Source organism: Epargyreus clarus, unplaced genomic scaffold, assembly GCF_041222505.1.
Source record: "Epargyreus clarus isolate Ecla_fem2 unplaced genomic scaffold, WU_Ecla_fem_2.2 ptg000027l, whole genome shotgun sequence".
Lineage (NCBI taxonomy): Eukaryota > Metazoa > Arthropoda > Insecta > Lepidoptera > Hesperiidae > Epargyreus > Epargyreus clarus.
In genome coordinates this window covers 4115267-4138309 of record NW_027332234.1, presented here as the reverse complement: position 1 = coordinate 4138309, position 23043 = coordinate 4115267, and the positions used below count along the sequence as shown (strand labels likewise).

The 23043-nt window shown below is 35.3% G+C and overlaps 2 protein-coding genes across 3 annotated transcripts in view; both read left to right on the top strand.

Moving 5' to 3' along the window:
* Positions 1-2665: 2665 nt before the first annotated feature.
* The window catches only part of LOC140753852 (NAD kinase), a 47891-nt gene continuing 27513 nt past the window's right edge, over positions 2666-23043 (top strand). The window contains exon 1 of one of the 2 annotated variants that reach the window (XM_073088657.1): positions 2666-2800. In XM_073088657.1, coding sequence (XP_072944758.1) covers positions 2667-2800 — 134 coding nt within the window. In that variant the 5' untranslated portion in view covers position 2666. Of the gene's footprint in view, positions 2801-8675; positions 9263-23043 lie in introns of those variants that run through there. The other variant, XM_073088656.1, reaches the window with a different exon arrangement.
* Positions 3299-5027, top strand: LOC140753820 (uncharacterized). The gene is made up of 2 exons (XM_073088613.1): positions 3299-3585; positions 3736-5027. The coding sequence occupies exons 1-2, from the start codon at positions 3453-3455 to the stop codon at positions 5025-5027; spliced, it is 1425 nt and encodes a 474-aa protein (XP_072944714.1). The 5' UTR covers positions 3299-3452.

Genomic DNA, 23043 nt, shown 5'->3' with positions numbered 1-23043 from the left:
GTAATTTCAGCGTACCACCATACTAATTTTTGAGTATTTGTACTAGTAATAATTATGACTGATAAAAATATTATTTGTGCACAATAATATCAATCATTATAATCAAAATATTCATCATCATACTTATAAATATAAACTATTAAATCCGCTAGAAAAGAATCTATAAGGCATTCATTGTATCATTTAATCATAATGAAACAGATCTTCTACTCTGACATTATATAAAAATACATATTTCTGTACAATGGAAAAGTATTCGAGAACAGTTCTCGAAAATTTTCTAAAATTTGTATCTCCTAGTTTTTCAAAATCTAACATAGCAGCCCTACCACCGTGCACATGTGCTCTTAATTCGTGATTGCAAGTTGCGAGGTGTTCGCCTTGGCTCAAAACGGGATCCCAATAATTGTATTTAGTTACCTATACCGACCCACAGATGATTGCCACAGATTTTTGGTCACGCCATATGCCTTAATGCTTTGTAACAATTGCGCAAATAAAAGTAAATAATAATATTATAATCTTATATCCTATATGAGTATATTTTTCTGGATACAATCGAGTTATAAGTATATGTCAATAGTGCTGTCTCCATTTCCTAAAAAAAGCGAATTTAAGTTATTTTGAAAGTTCAAAATCACCCACATATATGTAGGTATATATGTAGGTGACTCAAATTTTGGCATTGAAAAAGTAGGTTAACTATTATTGGTCTCATTTATCACTGGCGCAGAGTTATTGATTGAAATTGATAATAATATTGACGGCAAGATATTGATACGCGTTGGGTAAAACAATCTGATTAAGAAAAACTCACAAAACGGTTTTCAAATGCTCCTGTGCGCGGACGCCTAATAGCCGTTTTAATTAAAAACTCAGAAGACTGTAACTTTGTACGGTTAAGTAGTCACCTCAGCTGCGAAAGCAAACTAAGCGGAACAAAATAGCCACAAGATCGCGGAAAGAGTCGGATAAGTACTGAATAGGAATTCGCTTATGATTTCTCTTTCAGCGCTTTCATACAAGTTTTCAGCCGGTGTAGCAGACATTTTTTTTATAATATAAGAGTAGCAGACGAGCATGTAGTCCACGTCCTGGTAAGTGGCTACTGCCGCCCATGGACATCTGTAATGAGCCCCAGATAGGATTAGATATTCTTACGTGAGATCGGCCACAGATGCTACCCCTGAAGACTAAGCTGAGAAAAAGCCTGCCTCGGAAAAGTCTGTCTCCCTTACCACACCCTTCAAAACGGAACACAGCAGCGCCAACACTGCTGTTAGGCAGAAATAGGTGTGGCGGTGGTGCCGCAGGAGTCGTACCACACAGGGTTCTACCACCTTCAAACATTGCAGACAACCGTGCATTGCGCGGAAATAATCGGGTTCTAGAATTACTTTAATATTTTAATAACATTTTTGCAGTTCAGTGAGTGCTTAGCCTAATAGATATAGGTACATTTACTCAAACATTGGCTGGTTTAACACTCAAAATATGTAAAATAGCAAGATCAAATAAAATTATTAACTGGCAAAGTTCTAATTTTATCCTACAAAATGTGACTTTTAAATTAACCAAAACTTGATGTTGAACATAATTAAAGTAGTAAAATAATAATAAAACAACTCTATTTTAAGTATAGGTACCTATGTACCTACCAGTAACGTTGCTATTCATGTTGTTCTTTTTCTCGGACATTGGCATATTTGAAAAAAGTTTATTTAATTTGTTTCAATAAGAAGTGAGTGCAAGTCATAGGTGACTATACTCTTTGGTGCAAGTCACTAAGTTTATAACTACAAACCAAAACAGGATTAGTTTATTTCACCTTCATTAAATATTGTTAATTTACCATTAACCAAGATGTGTGTTATGGAGTTTCTTTCGCCGCTTCTTCTCCATAACGAAACACCTTGTGAAGTGGTGGTATTTGTATTGACTTTCAAAAAGTGATCTGTAAAGAACCTATTTTGAATAAAAAAAATGATTTGATTTGATTTGATTTATTACGACATACCCCTATCCTCTAGCAATCTTGGCGTGGGTAGGTATCCAGTACCCTTAGTATGAGTTTTCAATCGAGAACTTATATTATAAACTCATTACTCGATAGTTTAAAAGCTCGATTTGAATTACATTACAATATTAAGTAGTGCTAATTGCACTAGTTACAAGCGCTGCATGTATGTATAATACACATATTTATAATATATGTGTATGGGAGAACTCGATATTGAGGATCGAGGATAAAGAGCGTTAGATCCATCCATAGTTATTTTGAGCAAGTATTGGTTGTTAAACTTCACAATATACCTGTATCTTTGTAAACAACATAATATGTAAAACAGACATAATATATACAGTTCCATTATAAAGCTTTCACTACCGTTAAAAACAGTTATACTTATAGTGTTATTAATTTCTGAACAATGCAACCAAACAATCACATTAAGTATAGTCCGCGTAAAACTGCTAGTCCGCTCTGAATATAAAAATGACACGCGTCGCCATATCAAATTGTATGACTAAACCTTCTCGCAACAACTTCTGAGCGGACTAGCAGTTGGCGCGGACTATACTATGATTTGTTGAAAATAGCATTGATGTAGTATACATTGTATCGTAAGACATAGTCATTGTCATACATTTGGGCAATATATTTCAGAATGTTGAACGAGCAGGACTTGATGGTGGCACGCGCCATGGCCGCGGAGTCCAGAGAAAACTCACCAGGTGGCTCTCCTGGACCTTTAAGGAAAACGCCACTTACAAAGGTGGCAGACAGATTAAATACTTTCAGGTAAAATAGTGCTATAATTATTATTTATACCGGCGTTATTCTTCGAACTGCAGAATTTACATAATTAAATTACTTTTATAAAAGCAACAAACAATGACATACTTACGTTTTGTTGCGGCTATTATTTTATTAGGCGCTATTCTTATAATACAAGATTTTCGCAAAAGCATAACGTTAATAATAATAGCTTTAATAACTGAAATATTATATACCATTCAATGTGGATACAACCAAATTTAACACTTTCAAAATATAACATTGTACATAGTTGAAATGATTTAATGGCTACTTGACACTTTTTGGGAAACTGTTTTAATGAATTCATATACGTATTATATATGCCTTTCATTGATCATTTTTTCGAAAAAGGGCTATTTATTAATAAAAAACATATTTTTATTACGGTAAACGGAACGTTACGCCAAAACAGGCGGTCAAGTGTCATTTCGTAGCGTGACGTCAACACATTGAAAATATAGAAATAAACTTCGACGTTACACATATAGTGCCACCAACTTTTCTGTTCAGTAGACAAATCTGGAACTAAAACAAAGCCGACCGCCATTTTGAAATGTCATTCCGCTGTCAATTCTTTGAAGTGTGAGTGCTCTTTGTTTTTCGATTCGAATATAATTGTAATAAGTGATTAAAAATGCCTAAGCCTCTCAAAAGTGATGCACGGGTCATTATTTTAAAGGTTTTAGATTTCATGAGGGAAGAAAAACGCCTGCTAGCTCCGAAAATACCGTTTGAGAAAGTGACAGAACGCGTCGCAGCTGCGACAGGTTAGTGTTGCTATGAAGTGTTGATAGTTAATTAATAGAAAGTCCCGCGTAAATATTTCAGTTATTTTATTTTACTTAGTTAAAGTGTCACTGAGTATTTTTGGTAGTAAATGTTTTTTTATACTTCATGTATTTATATTTTTGCTACAGGAGTAAGCGAACGATTTGTTTACAAGCTCATGAATGAAAAGAAAAAAGCTGAAGAAAGTAATGTCAAACTATCTACTCCCGGTAAGAATAGAGAAAGAAAAACAGGAAAATTGGACATTGATGATTTTGACATTGGCGTCATACGGAGAAAAATTCATGAATTTTATTCATTTAGGAAAGAAATTCCGACTATACCAAAATTATTAAACATACTTAGAGAAGAAATTGATTTCTCTGCAAAACGTGAAACACTTAGAAAACTGCTGCATAAAATAGGATTTCGTTTTAAAAAAACTAAAACAAATAGAAAAGTGCTATGTGAGCGTAATGACATAACTGCGTGGAGGGCTGCATACTTACAAAAAATTCGTGAGAATGAGTCTGGAGAAAAAAAAACCGTCGTTTATTTAGATGAGACCTATATACACTCATCTCACTCAACTGACAAATGTTGGCAAGGCCCAGATGTTGAAGGTGATTTGGAGCCAGTATCAAAAGGGAATAGGTGGATTATAGTTCATGCAGGAGGCGAAGAAGGTTTTGTAGAGAATGCTCTTCTTGTGTTTAAATCAAACACTAAGAGCGGTGACTACCATGATGAAATGAATAATGATAATTTTAAAAGATGGACTATTAAGAAATTGCTGCCGAACCTGCATAAGCATACTCTTATAGTGATGGACAATGCCCCCTATCACAGCATTTGTGTTAATAAATGTCCCAATTCAAACCACACTAAGGCTGTCATGCAATTGTGGCTGAGGGAGAGAAATATAGAATTTTCTGAGCAAATGACGAAACCTCAACTGCAAGAATTAATAAAGCGTAATAAACCAGCTCCTGAATATGAAATAGATAATCTATTAAAAAGTCATGGCCATTCTGTTCTCAGGTTACCGCCATACCACTGTGATTTGAACCCAATCGAGATGGTTTGGAGTTCAATGAAGAGAAATGTCGCTGAGCGAAATGTTGGTAAATCTAGTGCTGAAATGCCCCAGTTAATTCAGAATGCATTCGATAAAATAACAAAAGAAGAGTGGAAAAACCATTGTCACCACGTAAAAAGAATTGAAGAAAAATACAGGAACAATGATGGATATTTAGAAGAACCATTCATTATTAAGTTGCATAGTGATAGCGAAAGCGATTCAAGTGACTCTGATGACGAATTATGTAAATCACTTGGCACAGGCACCTCAGGCGCATCGTCATTATTTCGCTCAGGGATGTCTGGTGTGGAGCCCCTCGAAGTTAGAGATCATGACCATAATTATTTTTATAAAATATAAATTTAATTTTTATAAAATATAAATAATTATAGTTAATAATTCTGGACTTTTTATTTTTCCTGTCCTAGAATATCATTTAAGAATTAAAATTTGACATTATTAACCTAGTTCTTTTTTTTAGGATGTTTACGAAGGTTATTTATCTTTTTAAATATTTTTTACATATTTTATCTAGTAAAAATCATAGGTCTCAAAGTTGTTGAGCTCCCTCTTCAGTAGGCAAATATAATTATATGGTAACATTGGACGCTGCACTAGCGACCCTGTCAACTGAACAGATAAGTTGGTGGCACTATACTTCAGGTTTCCATGTGATCGACAGGTTTCGATGTAGTGACGTCACATGACATTTGAGGCAGCACTGTCGCCGTTTTGGGATTTAAAATCCACAGATAAAAATCGAAAATTTCTTTTTAAAAATTAAAATACTTAGAACATATTAAAAAATAAACGAAATACTGCATAATTTATGTTTACTTATAAGCTATCATATCCAACATATTTCATATTTTATTGTTATAACTGTCAAGTACCCAATTATGGCCCGCAGAATTGTGCTGCTGATCGTCACTAAACTAAAACAGAATTGAATTTAGGCGCTAATTTTCAAATTACGAACGATAATAATAAAAAATTCCATTATTTTTTTATATCCTCTTTTTATCTATTTTTATAACAGCAATAACTCTTTGTTTTTCACTTTTTAGTTCATAAAATATGAACATGTTTAATTAATAACTTGTATTAATATCATAACTTACTACCTATTCTATTTTGATTATGTTTAAATAAAAGTCATTTATAACACGATTTAGTCAGGATCGTTGATTTTTTTACATTGCAATAAATAAAAAATAAATCAGTCAATGTCAATTGTCAATGTCATTGTCAAATTATTACACAGAAAAAAGTGAAGTGAAGTTTAACGTCAATACAATTAAGTTAGACTTATAGGTTAGAAAAATAGTCGCTTTAAACAAAATAAAGGTAAAAGAACTGTATTTGTGTTTAAGAGAAGATTGTTATATTGGTTGATTTTCAATATTCGTTAAAATGGACATCTTCGGTAACAGTGCTGTGAATAGTTACGAGTTTATGTTATGATTATGAACATGGAACATAAGTCAAAACACAAACATCCGACTACAAGCAAAGATAGCGGCGACGAAGAGGAAAGGTAAGTGCGAAGGCGTTCCATCTATTTTCTAAATAAAATATTTCTTTGTTGTTATTTTGAAATGTTCACAATTTCTCTAATAGGACTGTCACATATTTGCCGCGTGTTCCACTTAACGATAGTAACCATTACGCGTGTATAATTCGGCTCCACTATCCACTTGAACAAATAAAGTTGGTGTTCAAATCTTTTTGATGTTAGAATTAAAATAAAAACAAAAATGAGAATAATTTTAAAATAAAAGTGAAACTAATTGTTAAGCGATCACATGACTGCACGCTTATTAGTCACGCTGTAGTTAAGTGGAATAGTAAAGAACAGTGTACACAGATAGTGCAGAAACATCTGCAAATAAAATAATATTTAATTTAAAAATCAAATGATTTAATGCAATCTTAAAAAGTAAACACATTAATTAAATTTAATACATTATGTAAAGCTTAATTATAATATTTCATTATTTTGTTTATTACATTTTGTTGTTCAGCTGTATTTGTAATATGTGTTAGATTGTATTTTTTAAATAAAAGTGCTGGTCATAATATGACAAGGCTTTTGTGTTGCTTATTCCATTTTATTGGAAAAGATAATAAAACATATTACAACAACTGAGGATTAATTAAGAATGTTTCATGTTGTATAAATGTCTTGCCCATATAATAATTTCAATGGATTATAAAATTCTTCTCAAACTATTAATTATAATGAAAACAAAAACCTTGCTGCATAAAAATTATTTATGGCAAAGAAAAGTAATGCAGCTAATTAGACAAATCCAATGACACCGCACATGTTAAAATCCAGCTATTTAGGCCAAAGAATCCGACATACAGACATACACTCAAAAAAATGTACCCTCCACATTTAAATAAAAATTAATAAGATAAACTGACACTTAATAGACTACCTGATATTACATCTGTGGCTAAAGATTAGAAAGCACATACCTATGAGTAATTGAAGAAAGTGAGTAATAAACATAAACTTTGCAATACATTCTACAACTTCAGCTTCAGAAAGTGCATACATAAATTATTAGCGGATGAAAGAGTTAGTAGCTAACAGCTATATACTTTCACTTCTGTAAAGATTAGCATCCGACATTGAGATTTCAGCAACTAAGTGAAATTTTTCATAATTGCTCTCAGTGCATCAATTAGAAAGTTTCACACACAGGTCTTCTGAAAAAGAGATTTAGTCTTAGTCATCATAATTTGTTAGGTTTTCATATTTAACTGGGTTTTTTTATATTTTTTATATTATAATTTGTTAGGTTTTCATATTGGCCATCTCCTGAATTTAACCCCTTAACCATTAGCATAGTCCAAGAAAGAGGAAATGGTGCTAATTGTAGCCACCCAAACTTACATTCCTCACAATAGATTTTCTTTGGTATCATTCATTTTCTACAAATATTCAGTCTACAGGCCAGAGCTGCCGACCGACATACTCAAATATGCGCCACCGTCAGGGCCGGGCCCGGGCCGGATTCGGTCCGCGGATCATTTGGCGAGTGGAAAAATTTCACTTATAAAAGATGGGAAGCCTTCTTTTTCGTCAACCTATTTTTAAAAGGTGGACCAAATTTATATAATTTAAGGTTGTCAAACGCAGGTCGAATACGTCGCTAACGTCCTTCGTAACGGGAACGAATCTCGCGACGTAACAAGGATAACTAAATCTATAATTCTATCTATAATCTATAATTAACGAATATTACTGCGAATATTATCTACTGTGTAATTATTTCGGCATTTTTTTTTTATTATTATATAAGAGTAGCAGACGAGCATGCAGTCCACCTGATGTTAAGCGCCTAACACTGCTGTTATTAGGTAGAAATAGGTGTGGCGGTGGTGCCGCCGGAGTCGAACCACAAAGGGTTCTACCACCTAAAAATATAATATATGGCATAAAAATCGGGTAAAATTCTGAACGATGATTTTCTGATTCAAGATAACTTATGTTGCCAATAATTATTAGTTCAGGTCTATCTAGTAATTATAAATGCTAACGACAGTAAACACTTTAATAGCTGCTGACAAAGCATGAGTTCTTAAAAAGTGATCATTCAGGTGTTTCGTCAAAACACCAGATTTATCACTTAGAGTAATTATGTCGGCGATATTCGCATGTTCATAAAATTATAGGATTTAACGAATACGTAAGTCACCGATGGTATATTATACAGCAAAAATTGTACTTAGGATATCGGTAGCCAGTGTAACGCGTGGTAGGTTTAGAAAAATTGTACAATAATCCGACTAAAAATTACATATTAATCGTGATCGCATTACCCTAGTTTTCTTGGACATTTAAATGAATTTATTTATTTACCAAACTTTTACAAGGCTGTGTATGTTATCAGCGTCTAGAGCGAGCTACCGCGATAAAGCAATATAACACAAAGCCCTGTAATTGTTTGCAATTTTCGAACATTCGATAGTGGCGTATTCCGGTGCCGGTGTATTCCGCGCCTATCATCAGTCGGCCAGTCCCTCCTGAGGCGAGTCCACGTACGCTCGCCTGCGGCGGACTCGGTTTGCCGTGTTTTCGTTACGAATCATTCAAAATTCACGACTCCCCAGCCTTGCAATATTTAACAATCCAGTCGAGCGGGCTTTACGTGTGCAAAATTTTGCAATAAGATTTCTCACCGGCATACCGCCTCGGAAGGTTGCCGTACCCAAACACGCGTGTTGTGAAACTTTACATACATTTTGTCTTAACGTTGTATAATTGCACACCTAATATTTCCGCGGGATATGACGGTCCGTGGCTGCTGAAACATGACGCCCTAATTGTAACGGTCGTGGACGCTGCTAAGGGTTTGTTTAGTGATGTGTTAAAGTTTCTTGAACACGATGCTGTCAATCGATTCCTTGTGGAGCGGGTCCGAGGGGGAACTTTCGAAGTTGAAGGTGGCCAAGGGTGTGGAGAGGTCCGAGTACAGGTTCAGGCGACGAGCGTCGAAGAGCCTGATCCCTCAAGCTCTGTTGCATTCGCTGCCAGACCACCAGCCTCGAGCTCACCGGCAACGGAGATCGGGCACATGGCCGTAAGTTCAAAAACATGTAAAAACTTAACGCAGTAATAAGTCTATAATTTAAATTATTGACTACCCAAAGGTTATCGCTTTTGTGTCAAAGAATAGATGCCCCGTTAATAACTGTACGTTCATTTATACAAAAGTTATCAATGTTTTGTTACAAATTACAAACAACACAAAGATCAATTAATTAAAATTTAATTTTAATATTCTCTGCAATATTAATATCGAAAACAATATTTGTATCGCTTTACAAAGCTTTTGAAAGATCTGTAAAAATAATATTAACTGGGACAAATCTAATACCACTGATGTCAAGTAATGGTCGGTTGTTGACCTTAATCATGTCTTCACGATGTCTGAATACAGTACTGTTCGGCTCTATTTTAGGCCTTGCTAGTCATCTAGCCAGTGCATTGTAAATCTGTTATAGGAGCAGTGACTAATTCCACCCACGGAGAATTTCTTCAGCCTACAAATGTTTTGATGGTTTCATTGCTTTGGTGAACTAAAACGAAATGAACAACAATATTAAATATGAAATCAGTATAGGAAATTAGTTTCTTTGTTTACTCTAGCTTAATCATCTTGATCGAAATGAATTTGCTCAGAGCATGTACCTACTTCCATTTGTTATCCCCCTAAGAGTATGTTTTTGTAATTCCCCATAGTTAATTTCATATTCAAATGAAGAAACCTAGTCATAAAAGTATGTATGACGATTAATATGTTCCTTGGCTCTTTACAAGAATCGTAATACATTACGTGAGCTGGATTAAAATCAGGTGTGCTTATCTGTTCTCATATTTATGGATAAGCAATCGATATGAAAGATAATCTTGGATGAAATTAGGAATTGAGTACACCACACTTATCATGCTTGATACGAACATCGTGATAAAATAACGGATGGACGTCAATATCGGTTATGTATTGGAGAAATATAATATCCTACATTTTGCCGTTATGAGAAATACTTAACAATCTCGAGAAGTTTGAAATTCAGTCAAAATTATTTCATGCTTTTTTTAGCAAATATGCGTCGGGGTTAATAGCATATAGTGTAATATGCGCAGTAGTGTAGCGTGTAACGGTGAAGGAAAATATTGTGAGGAAACCTATGTATATGCTTATGGCAGTTCTTTAACACTTTTCAAAAATATGTGAACTCTACCAATCCACATTTGACCAGCGTAGTTGACTATGGCCTGAACCCTCACTATGAGCAGGGACCAATTAGCAATGACACAATAGTGGATTGAATTAATTTTTAATCCATGAAATATAGGTACAACGTAAATAATGAAGCGTGGAATTTACAAGCGTTACCTCATAAATTTCAGAATTTTTTTCTTCATTGCTTCCAAATACGAGTGAAAGATTAATCAGAAATCCTATGAAGCTTTAATTCCGCATTGCTAATTGGCATAATGGAAGTATGATTAATTAGTTACCTCATAATTATACGGTAACAATTAGGCACCTTTCTCTTCTATTGTTCAGTCATTAGTCGTGCTTTATTTACTGGTTTCAATTTCCATACATTCATCATCTAAATTCGCACTTTGCATAATATTGTTTATTCAATTACAATCTCGAAACAAACTGTTTATAGAGAGAAGATATCCTATTAGTTACATTGAGCAAAAATAGTTTCGAAAATATTTATTGGAGGCATCACATTTACTTCGTAATCTTTTCTTCCAGTGAAGAAATGCATGATTCATAAAATCTAAGCTTAAAAATTAAATTCCGTAATGCTAATGGGCAAATTGGAATCTCATTAATTGCAATTTCGCGCTAAACTTGATCGTTGTACACTAATTACCGACTAGACACCTTTCTCTTTTGCTAGTTCAACTCTTTAGCCTTGCTTTACTTTCTGCCTTCAAGTTTCCATATATCGGCGCCTCGGCAACTAAAACCACGATGCATTATATGCAGAAAGTATACGGGGAAGGAAAAAGCTTGCGCTAATACGACCGTATCACCAAAGTAGAAATACAAGTTTTTAAGCCATGTTTATGAGCGAATATGATTAATCTGCTTATAAAGATAAATGTTTTTATGATTCTGTTATGCACGATTATTATATTTAATTGTTCATACTAACTGAACTGAACTTTTTTGGACCTCCAGGTAAAAAGTTTTCTATCTTTTTCAAAAGTAGTCTTATAGTCAACCTTTACTAGGTCTCTCCTCTTCATTTTTTGGGAAAGCGCCGTATTTTATGATTCAGACCCTTTAATTTATGCTCTTAGCTAATTCTTTGTCTTCATATTCAGAGCCATATTTTCTTCGGTTCCTCTCTCTATTATATTTTCGTCTTCAACCGACCTACATAGGTTTTAGCGCGTAAAACCAACCTTGGATTAAATTGGCATGACTTGAGGCTTAGTATCCACTGGTAAACAATCGTCAAATATTTCACAGTCCTTTCGGATTGGTTTATCCACTTATCGTCCTTTTACAAAACAGTTTTGCTAACGTGTTTAAACATATCCGTAATCATCATGTTATGTTTTGGCTTTTATTTGTCGGGTCGCCGGCCATGTCGATTCCCTATTGATAAGATAACGAAATCGTCGTAAAATTTATTATGTATTTCCTATTGTGATGTCAATGTTTTTGGTATAGGGAGGTTATGTAAAAGAGAAACTAGATGTTAATCTTAAAATAATAATAAGGATTCAATTAGGATGGCAAGACATTCGAAATTCATTGGAAATATTACTTCGAAGATAAAATGTAAATTTATATGAAATTGTAAGTTTCACGAAAATTTAAAAGGTACACCATAAAACGTACTACTATCTGAAAGACCTTGGTTATATCTTATCTTATAGGAAATAGATATGTAACCAACCAACAAGATTCGTACGTGTTCATGTAGATTACTCCTTGTTTAATTTCTCTTTACAAACACGCCCTATTTGCAAAGTTCAGCATTTTAGGTAGGTACTGTAAGCGGTGAGTCGGCTTCTATGGTTTCATTCTGCTCACCCCATTTCGTCTCGGTCGACCCAGATAATTTTTAGCGCGTGAAACCAACCTTGCTGGAGCCAGTATTTCACTAAATCTAACCTTTCATTTGTAGGAATATGACTAACGTCTACGAGCGTTTTTGTTTTGGATGCATTGATGATTAATGATAATTAATTTGGGTAATTAGTGGTCATAGTCTAGTGGCAATTAAGACGAAGTAGTGTTACTTTGAAATGTTAAGGATTTGACTTTCACTGCGTTTATTTTTTAAGTTTTGTTATTGTATGGTATAATTGGTGTGAATAATGATTATTTTTTAAATTGCTGGGCTTATTTGAATTATTATGAGTATACTCCGGACATGGGATGTGCCCATTAGTAAGAGCGATAAATTAAAAAATATATATATCTAAACACTACATTTGATAAAAATATACATTATCTTGGACGACAGATTTTCAGGCTAAAATTCACTACGATACCATTTTGGCTTTTATAAGGCAAAAAGAAGCGTGGCAGAGATGCCGTAGTATTACTGCCAAAGGTTTCTACCACCTTTGAATATCGAGTGATTAATGTTTACTAACAATTTAGAAGTCTACAAAAACTAAGCAGTAATAGAAGGAGATAATTTTCTACAAAGCAGCCAGCTATATTTGTATCAAACCACATTACAACGTAAGAAAACATGTTAGAAAACTTGCATGCCACACATTATATATGAAAAGCAACGTAGATGGCAATACCTTCCAACTGATGTAGAGTCTAGAATAATTAACCTAGGAAACTAGTTTCTTACCACAAGGTGGTTAGAAGGAGGGTTAATATACCATAGTGTAATGTAATAATCTGTACGCATAGCCTATGGTTTGTAAGCAGACATAATATGTACTTTAGTTTTAAATCCAAGGCTATGATTTAAGGAGACAAAAAGTGGATTACCATGTTTCAATGGTAAATACGTTTTTGTTTGATTATTAAATTAATCTGTAATATGTAACAGGAAAAATGAGTGTGTTTTTGTAGATACTACTAATACATATATATATGACGTCATCAGCCGGATATCTAGTTAAGTAGACAGGGTTATACATAAATAAATAGTATATGAAGTGCTCAAACATATATCATACTTAGATTTTAACATCATAATTATGTTGCATGTTTTCCTGCTCCAATGACCTAAAAATATAAAATTCAACCAGAAAAGTAAAAGCGGGAAATTGAAAACAATAGACAAACATTTACATTTAATTATCTGTATTTATAGTTGGTCTTGATCTTGACAATTAACGCCATTGACTCGGAAGTAATCGTATTCGGAAACGGCCGTTGTATAACAAGCCCGTTAAGAGAACCATAGAAAGTCGATCCTGTTTAGGAGTTGGATTTCCTTTTACAAATGCACAGGGACTTAAAGTCTAGACAACTACCTACTAACTTCTGCATATTTTTAATGTACTTATAGTTCGTCTAAAATTACATGCCTAGATTTTGAATTGAAAAAGTTTTGAAATAATAAAAAAAAAAATACCAACTAAAAGTGTTTTACCTTAAAGTTTTTCCTATCTATAATTTTAATTCTACCTATAGTTTCTGCTGGTAAGATTGGTACACATATATTTTCCTCATGTGATCAGCGTAGCATGGCATACCAATGTCAATAAAAATCAGGGAAGGGATGAAAAACAAAAAACAAAAGAATCACGTCAAACCCGCGCGCAAAACAACTCAATATCATAGAGTATCTACTAATCTTAAAGTTTGATATGATGGATGTTTGTAATTCTTTTACGCCAATACGGCTGAACAGATTTGGATAAAATTCGGCATATAGCAAATTAATGACCTAGATTAACACATAGACCTAGATCTTTTTTTTTTTGTTGACGAGGGGGAAACCTTCAAAAGGTACCCGACGCCATGGGAGTGAGGCCGGGTTATGTGGGATTTTTACCGCACTAAAAACCCCCTCGGTGGCCGTCCTCAGCGTTTGGTAGAGAACTCCGGGATCTCCAACGGAACACAACCGGAGTCCTCCTAACGCGATGCCCTTTTATCGGGCTCTGCCCTGGGGGGAGCAATTTACGCTCCTCTCACATCCCCTAGTGATTACAGCGATATGCGATCACACAAACCGCTGTCCTTCCCGGGGTCGCTTGCTGGACGGTTTGAGCTCCCACTCTTGCCGCCCGCAACCCCGGAAGCCCATTTTAGTCGCCTCTTACGACAGGCAAGGGATACCGTAGCCCTATTCTGGTCCCGGTACTACAGGGACACATAGACATAGACCTAGACCTAGACTCTTTACCGTGGTAAATGAAGCCCACGCGGGCAGAGCCGCGGGCGAAACAAATACAATAATAAAACTACCGACAGGTTCAAATTGATTTCTTGGCCAGTTAATAAGCTGTGGGTTTTTATTAGTTATACTAATAGTTTATTTATAAACATGTATGATGTAACGCTACACTTCATATTCATGACAAGTACTAAACATTTAAATTTAGTAATTGACTTGAGCTTTGACTTTAAGTAAACCTTAAATTTTCTTGTACAAGATAATGTTTATTATTTTAAACTTAGTAGCTAAGGCACGTGTAATACCATGCATGTATATTATTAGTAATATATTATTTTATCATATAGGAGCAGTAGATGAGCATGCAATCCACCGGATGGTAAGTGGCTACTGTCGCCCATGGACATCTGTAATCAACTCCAGACAGGATTAGATTCCTACGTGAGGACGAAATTTAGATTTTTTTTTAAATGAGTGTTGTGACGCAAGATTAGTGACGTGGGCATGGAAAACCGTCTTTAAATATTATTATCCTTATCAGAAGCATATAAAATGGTAGGATGATAATAATAATTAAAATTCATGAGTTATCTTCAATTGTCTTAAAGATAATTTCCTTTTTTTATACAACGAACTTGCAGCTATATTTGGGTACAACTTGTTATAAAAAGTATTTTACAAGTAAATGAACGTAAAGGAGTCTTAATATTACTAAATAAGTAAAGCCAAATTAGTTTGTTCAAATATTTACAAACCAGGAAGCTTACAAATTGTTGTTGTTTTGTTAATAGTCAATTGCTAGTGATTGTCAAGCAATGAATAGACTCAAAGGTCCCATTATTGAGGCCCCTAATGATTAGACCGTCTATAAATAACGTTACGAGAATAGATGTCTGGTAGTATACTTTGGCTACCGTACTGTACTTACATAATAGTATTAAGAAGTAACAAAGAAGCTTATACCTATCTAGCCTCTGCCGATTTGTATTCAGCTCCAAATATGAATAGAGTCCTACCTTAGGTCCTACAATTACTAATTGATTAATTAATAATTAGTTATGTCTAAAGACTCATTAGAATCGCCTCGTATATGTGTGTCCCTTACCACACTCTTCAAACCAGGACGTAATAGGTAACGGTTAACATTTTTGTTATAAGGCAGTCGCTGGTGTGTCGGTGTGATGCTGCATCTGGAGTTCAACTACGTGTACGGTGTATGATACGAGCACCTTTACCTTAATTTTGTATGTATATGTATGTACTTACGTTTGACGATTCTTTCTACGAAATCAATCAAGCAATTATAAATAACCTTTTACTAAAAGGGATTATCTAAGGGAAGGGAAGGGAGGATCAGTTCTCAAGGGCAAATGTGATTGTGATTATGTCCTTCCTTTCCAATAAACTGAAATGTAACTGTTCTTCTCGAATGAGTTCGTTCCACGATTATAGTGTTTTTATGATTTAATTTAAAATGTTTTGCCTCATAACGTTTACCTACCTTTTTAAATGACCTTACATTCAATAAGATTTTTAATTTAAGATTGTTAATCATGAGTACCAGAGTAACTAGACAAATCTATACATATCTGACAATTGAAGTGTCCGTTTTTAAAGTCAAAATAACAGTTTTCACTAAATTGAAATTATGAAACTGCATACGATACTTTGTCTGTCTGTATGTTTGTTCTGGCTTATCTCCGAAACGGCTGGACGGATTTTGGCGAGTCTTTCACTGACAATTAGCTGATGTTATAGGAAGTAAGTTAAGCCTCTTTCATTTTAGAAAAAAGTAGGGTTTCGTGAATACGAAACCCTACGAAAACTCCAGAGTATTTAGGTACATTTTTAAACGCTGGTAATACAGCGGGGCACAGTTCTTAAAAATAAAATTATCTTACTATTTTAACGTTAACCAAGGAGGTATTTGTTTTAATGTCATATGTATTTTATTTATTTATTTCTTTCTTAGTAAAAAAACCCTTACGGATATTCCGTGAATATTTTAGCTTGAATCCTGGCAAACCATCAGATTATTTAGTGTGTTCATCAACTTTGCATTTTCGAATTCAGGACAGACCCTCTAACCGGTTCCACTGCTTATTGGCATTCAGGTTTTTGCAACATCTCCAAGGACGAAAGTATCTCGTTCAAACTCCAAAATTCCCCGGTCAAACTGCCGAATAATTCAATTACATCGTCATCCTTATTTTTAAAGGCTTTTAAACACGAAATGCTTAAAATATTATGCATTTTGCATAAAATATCATTTTAATATACGAGTACGTACATTAAATAGGTATCATTTTGATGCTAATTATCTTGCACAATGAAGTTAATATTTTTTGTTGAATGAATGAATGAAATAAAGGTGTTATTCTTATTCAGTCAAAAAGGGCATTTTTTATTGTGAATTACTTCAGTAAGCGTCAAAATTAAATATGACATTCATATTAAATTGAGACACATAAAAATAAGATAAACAAGAGATTGAAATTGTGTTTTATAATTCACGAACATGGTTTAGATTAATTATAAGAGATTTTTTTTCTACCTTTTGTTTTATAACTCCTAAAAAATCATTACGACGCTGTCGAGGTCAGTCTATATGTGACGTACAATGGTTTGTTTGTACCCCTGTTACTATAGCAAAGTCATATGTTACTACATTAGCTAAAAATGTAGTTTCCACAATCAATAGGTACTTATTAGTGTCGCCGGAAATTAAAAATGTATTTGCGTTAATCGATACTGTACTATTGCAGTATTTTAAATATTAATGTTTGCCAAATGAACTTTATCTGTTGTAAATTTAAATTTTCATTCATACGTGTATGGAAGGTGGTAGAAACTTTTGTGGTTCGACTCCGGCGGCACCACCGCTACAACTATTTCTACCTAATAACAGCAGTGTTAGGCGCTGCTATGTTCCGGTTTGAAGGGTGTGGTAAGGGTGGAAAATGGTAAGTGGCTACTGCCGCCTATAGACATTTGTAGTGAACCCCAGATAGGATTACATATTCCTGAGATCGGTAACAGATGCGCCGCTACCCCTGAGGACTAGGCTGGAACGCCCCGGAAAAATATGTCTCCCTCAAAAACTGCATACTCGTTTGATAGTCTATTTCATAAAAGAAGAACATATTACCTACTGCGTTCTAGTTAGATTTTCGTACTCAAGTCACGAACGCTTTTAACCTTATATGGAGTACTCTCGTGCCTCGCATGGGATCTAGTTCAAGCTCCATTGTGCCATTTGCGTCTAAAGGGCGCGATACCTTACAACAATGGCTGTTTTCATTTTGTATGATAAATCCCTTGAGAGGTTTCGATATATGAAGTGCTAATAATTATAACCATAGAATCGTATAAAGGCATTTTTTTTTAATTTAAGTTGAAAACGAGCATGCTTTCCACATGATGGTAAATGGTGACTGCCGCACATTGATGTCTGTTACTTGCGGAATATAAAACAGGTGTCCCATCTGAGGCCGATCACAAATATAGTCCGCGTAAAACTGCTAGTCGCCATAGCAAAGTGTATGACTACACCTGCTCGCAACAACTTCAGAGCGGACTAGCAGTTTGGTGCGGACTATACCTACGTTGATACTCCTGAGGACTAAGATCTTCCAAAATTCCCTTAAAACATGAGTATAATTGGGGATCTTTACACAATACATAATATAATGAAGTCTTTAATATGTAACGGGTGCTCACGATTAAATCGGGTCGAAATATCGGAAATATATAAATTAAAACTGCGTATCGACAATAACCTTTACATATTAAAATGCCACAATTCCGCGATAGTATATGTTTAAAATTATATAATGAAATCGTAAAGAATTCCTTCTTGTTTACATAAGTCATATTTAAATAAAATGTAGCTATTGAAGACAGAATATAAAACAACAGTTTATAAAAATCTGTGTCATTCAAAATTATCTCGATTATTAAAATTAAAATTTTAATGAGCTATAAAAACAAACAAAGAACAAAAAATAGTTACTATCTTAAACAAGGAGGTAATGAAATGGAAATATTACCGCTTCGAACCAAAAAAATGCGGATTCCTTATCTCACAGGCCGCGACCTTATGTCATACGTTACGTCATACATACGAGTATGAATGTTATGTACATATTATGTAGTGTGATAGTGAAAGTCCTATGGACAAACTTATGGCAGCCATTATCGAAACGACGCTTGTCAAGCAGAAATGGTATGAGAATGCTTCAATCATGCCATATATTACATGATACTATCTGCGGCGGTAGAATTATTTTGAATCCAGAGGCACTATCGGCATACCTTTTTGTGCTTCAAAAGAAACGTGTTTCAAGCTTAGGTGCTGGTTTTGAAGAATGTCGTAAGGAGACAAATGATTGTACTTATTTATGCGAGACGTTCCAACTTTGCCCTCAGGGGTAGCAACTAGCAACGCATCTTTGGCCGGCCTCTGGTAGGAATCTAATCTTACCCGGGGTAGATTACAGATGTCCATGGGCAGTAGTAGTCACCCTCTATGAGTTCCTCCCAGTCGTGGGGGCAGCGGAGAGGACATGCGAGACTCCTATCGGCTAAAACCCTACGGTGTTCCTCTGAACGTCCTTCGCTCGGACCACGGGTAGGCTAGGATCACTCGTCCTTGGTCAAAGCTTTTAACAACACATTGTTTTAAAGGAAAATTATAGTATACTAGTTTTTGCTCGCGGCTTCGCCCGCGTTTAAAAGAAAATAATATAACATACTAACATACATAAAACTGTAAATTCGTATCTTCAACCTTACTAAAAATCATCACTTGATCAAATACGTAGTTTACGATTCAATCCTTACTAATATCGGTTAAAATAATCGATGTTTTGGGTCCAAAAGATCTATTCTCCGATTAATCGATCTTAGATCGCCACCCCCAGTTCCCGTGGGATTTCCGGGATAAAAACTATCCGATGTCCTTTCTCAGGTCTCAAACTATCTTTGTATAAAATTTCATAAAAATTGGTTCAGTGGTTTAGGCGTGAAGAAGAGACAACCAGACAGACACACAGACAGACAGAGTTACTTTCGGATTTATAATATAAGTAAGGATTCTAGAACGGTTGACAACCCTAGATGTAATGTGCGCGTATAAGATCACTTTCTGTCACATTTTGACCGCCGAGAAAGCCTCCATCCTCCAGTCTCGACCGCAACTCGTTAACCCAAGCGTCTAATTTCCAATGAGTAGGCGGTTTATAGGTGGCTACTTTCCATTATGATCTTATCCACGTAATGATAGGCTATCGAAATATTATCTGTTATGGACGTAGTAATTTGATAGACTCCTAGTGCCATTTGCATATACTTTCTGCTTGATTTAAAAAATACACTCAGCCGCACATAGTAGGTGCCTCCGCCTTAAAATCGGTAAAAAAGCAATGGAGTATCGTGCTAAAAGCTAAAACAGCAGCACCGGGTCTTTTCCGTAGATTTCGAAAATAATATAATACAGCAGTAGATAAATATATGAGAAGCAACATCTTTCTGCAAAGTTCTCCAAAACCTCCCTAAGAAATCGTAAATTTCGATGGGTTTACACATTAAGCCACTTTGACCGTATTCGACTACAAATAACTTCGGCCACTGCCCAATGTTAGCAGCAATTCGCATTCGCTCATCCACCATGCCAATTCGGTTAACGAATACGGTTAAACCAAATAGAAACGACGCATTCGGTGATTCAATTATGTAATCGGAGCCTAGAACACCCATATACCATAACATAGGATACGAGTACCTATTTGTAACCAAAGTAGGACAATATAGGGAAAATTACCATGACTTCCTTATTTGTATGAATTACCGACAATCACATCAATAAGAAACCACATAAGATGACGTCATTTGAACTTAATAAATCCGTTTCTTTAATATACTGTCCCATGGACGAAATAAACAAATAGACTGCTAATAAGTAGAAGCTTATGATCTTACGCGCGGTATGGTGAGGACGAATGCACGCAAAATATTACACATTCATTGTTTCAAAATGAACGCTGATTGAGTCAGAAAGCACTATGATTGAATCACATTACGTCATAATGTACGTAACCGTAAGAATTCGTAACGAACGTAACGTAACGAAATGCTTAGACGAACGAAGCTCATCGATATAGCTCTCAAAATTAGTAGGTAGTCAACAAAGCTGACACAACATTCTAAGGACCGATAAACCGTATTCATTAGGAAAAGAAGGTTCCCAAGTTGCAATGTCAAAGCAAAAGGAATACAGGGCGCACCGGATTAAGTAGACCAATGAAGAAGACTACAGAAAATGTACTCCAAGCTGAGGAGGTCCAGAGACAGATGTTTTTTTTAAAACAGGAGTAGCAGACGAGCATGCAATCCACCTGATGGTAAGTGGCTACTGCCGCCCATGGACATCTGTAATCAACCCCAGATTGGATTCGATATTCCTACCTGAGGTCGGCCACAGATCCGCCGCTACTCGAGTTGGATCGCCTCAGAAAAGTATGTCTCCCTTACCACACCCTTCAAACTAGAACACAGCAGCGTTTCACACTGCTGTTATGAGGCAGAAATAGGCGTGGCGGTGGTGCCGTCGGAGTCGAACCACAAAGGGTTCTACCACCTTCTTATTGAAAAAATATATTCAATCACTGGCGTATCATTTAGTAGGAAAAAGGACAATATTTACATCATAACATCAAAAAGCACACGGCTTGATTTAGGACTCTATTTTGTTACTTTGTCCACGTAACGGAACCTCGGAAATGCGTTTCAATCAAATCAGGTTTTAGTTTTTTGTGATCGTTATATCATAACTACAAGAGTGACGGCATTCGCATAAAAACAAACGGTATTAATGATTACAAAATACATGTTAAAACGATTTAAGTGTCAGCAGAAGTGCTTCCTGATGTGTTAATATTTAGTTTTCAGTTGTACGATATAAATGCTACTTATATAAATTATGTACAGATTTAACATTTTATAAGGTTTTAAGCAATAATATTGTTATAAGTAAAAAAGCTTATTGCACATAAAGCCCTACACTAAAATTCCCTGTATTTTGGGTGTCATAAACACACACAAAGATATGTACACAAACACCCAGGCCCAGATTAAAAATGTAAATACTTTACTTTACTTAGTACGGCCCAATAGATATATTGGGCCGAGGATCGAACCCGGAACCCTTGCGTGGCAGGCAGGTATCATGACCTCTCCGCACGCGAGTTAAGATCCATTGTAGATAATATATTTTTATCTAATATATTCAAAACATACATTTTCTGGAACATACATACATTTTCTAACAGAAGTGTGATAACGTCGTGGAACTCACTGATTATCACATGCCGGTCGAGTGACCTCCATCACCGATATTAAACAAACAATGTTTTTGTAATCAGTAATGACATGTGCGTTGTACTTACCGTTGGTTTTATCTCACGAAGGCACTTCAACGAGCCGTACTATACAGATTATAAGATTGTAAATATGATCATTTGTAGCATATGAATGGTCATCTATTATAATTACAGGTCAAGTAACACGTGCTCATACTTGCATGCATACATTGCATACTGATAAGTTTTTGCTAGCCCCGTACCGTTCGATCCAGACTGTAAGGACGCATATGGGCATTGGGCAAATAGTGGCCCGCGGGCCGAATGCAGCCCGCCTCTGCTTAGGTAGGATCCGGCCCGCAGTACTTTTAAGGGGCGGGCCGGGCGGTCAGACATCGCAATTAAAAATAAAATTTAAGATTTAAATGGACTTGCAAGCTGATGAGTGCTGCTGCTCATGGAGATCTGATGATTTGAACTTTATTAAATCAATTCTCTTTATTGAAAATATGGATTGAATTCGATCTAATGGTTTTCGTGGAAACACTATAGAATCGCGCAAATTATCAGCAGATTAAACTGAACAGATAAGTAATTCTCACAATTCCACAATTTAAAAAAACAATAAACAGACCGGCAGACATTTTAAACACTATAAATCCGTGCAAGTTAATATGTGGGAATACTCGAACAACAGTAATAATAAACAAAGATTTTAAAATTGATTTCATTTTTTGTTTGCGAAATTAATGTGTGTACTGTGAAATGAGACTTTTTTATAAGAGTGCTTGATGGCAAGTGGTCACTGCCGCATATGGACATCTGTAACAAACTTCACTCTGTGGTTCGACTCGGGCGGCACCACCGCCACATGGTTCTGCCTCACAACAGCAGTGTTAACCGCTGCTGTGTTCTAGTTTGGAAGGTTTAGTATGACATATATATTTATCGGCTTCAAAAATCTACTTATATCTGATTTTATTACGACAATTTATACAAATAACAAAGCTGTCACAGTTCGAAATCTATCACGTATTCGCATGCTATTTGCTGCTTAGATTATGCCATTTAAGCAACATTTCGGAGGAGAGAATTGAGGCCAAATGTATGATTATAATGCATAGTTGATTTCAAAGGTGATCAAC

Excerpts from the sequence above, each read along its gene's own strand:
- LOC140753820 (XM_073088613.1), top strand. The coding sequence starts at position 3,453 with ATGCCTAAGCCTCTCAAAAGTGATGCACGGGTCATTATTTTAAAGGTT. Across the intron at positions 3,586-3,735 it reads ACGCGTCGCAGCTGCGACAG|GAGTAAGCGAACGATTTGTT; the intron begins GTTAGTGTTGCT and ends TTTTTGCTACAG.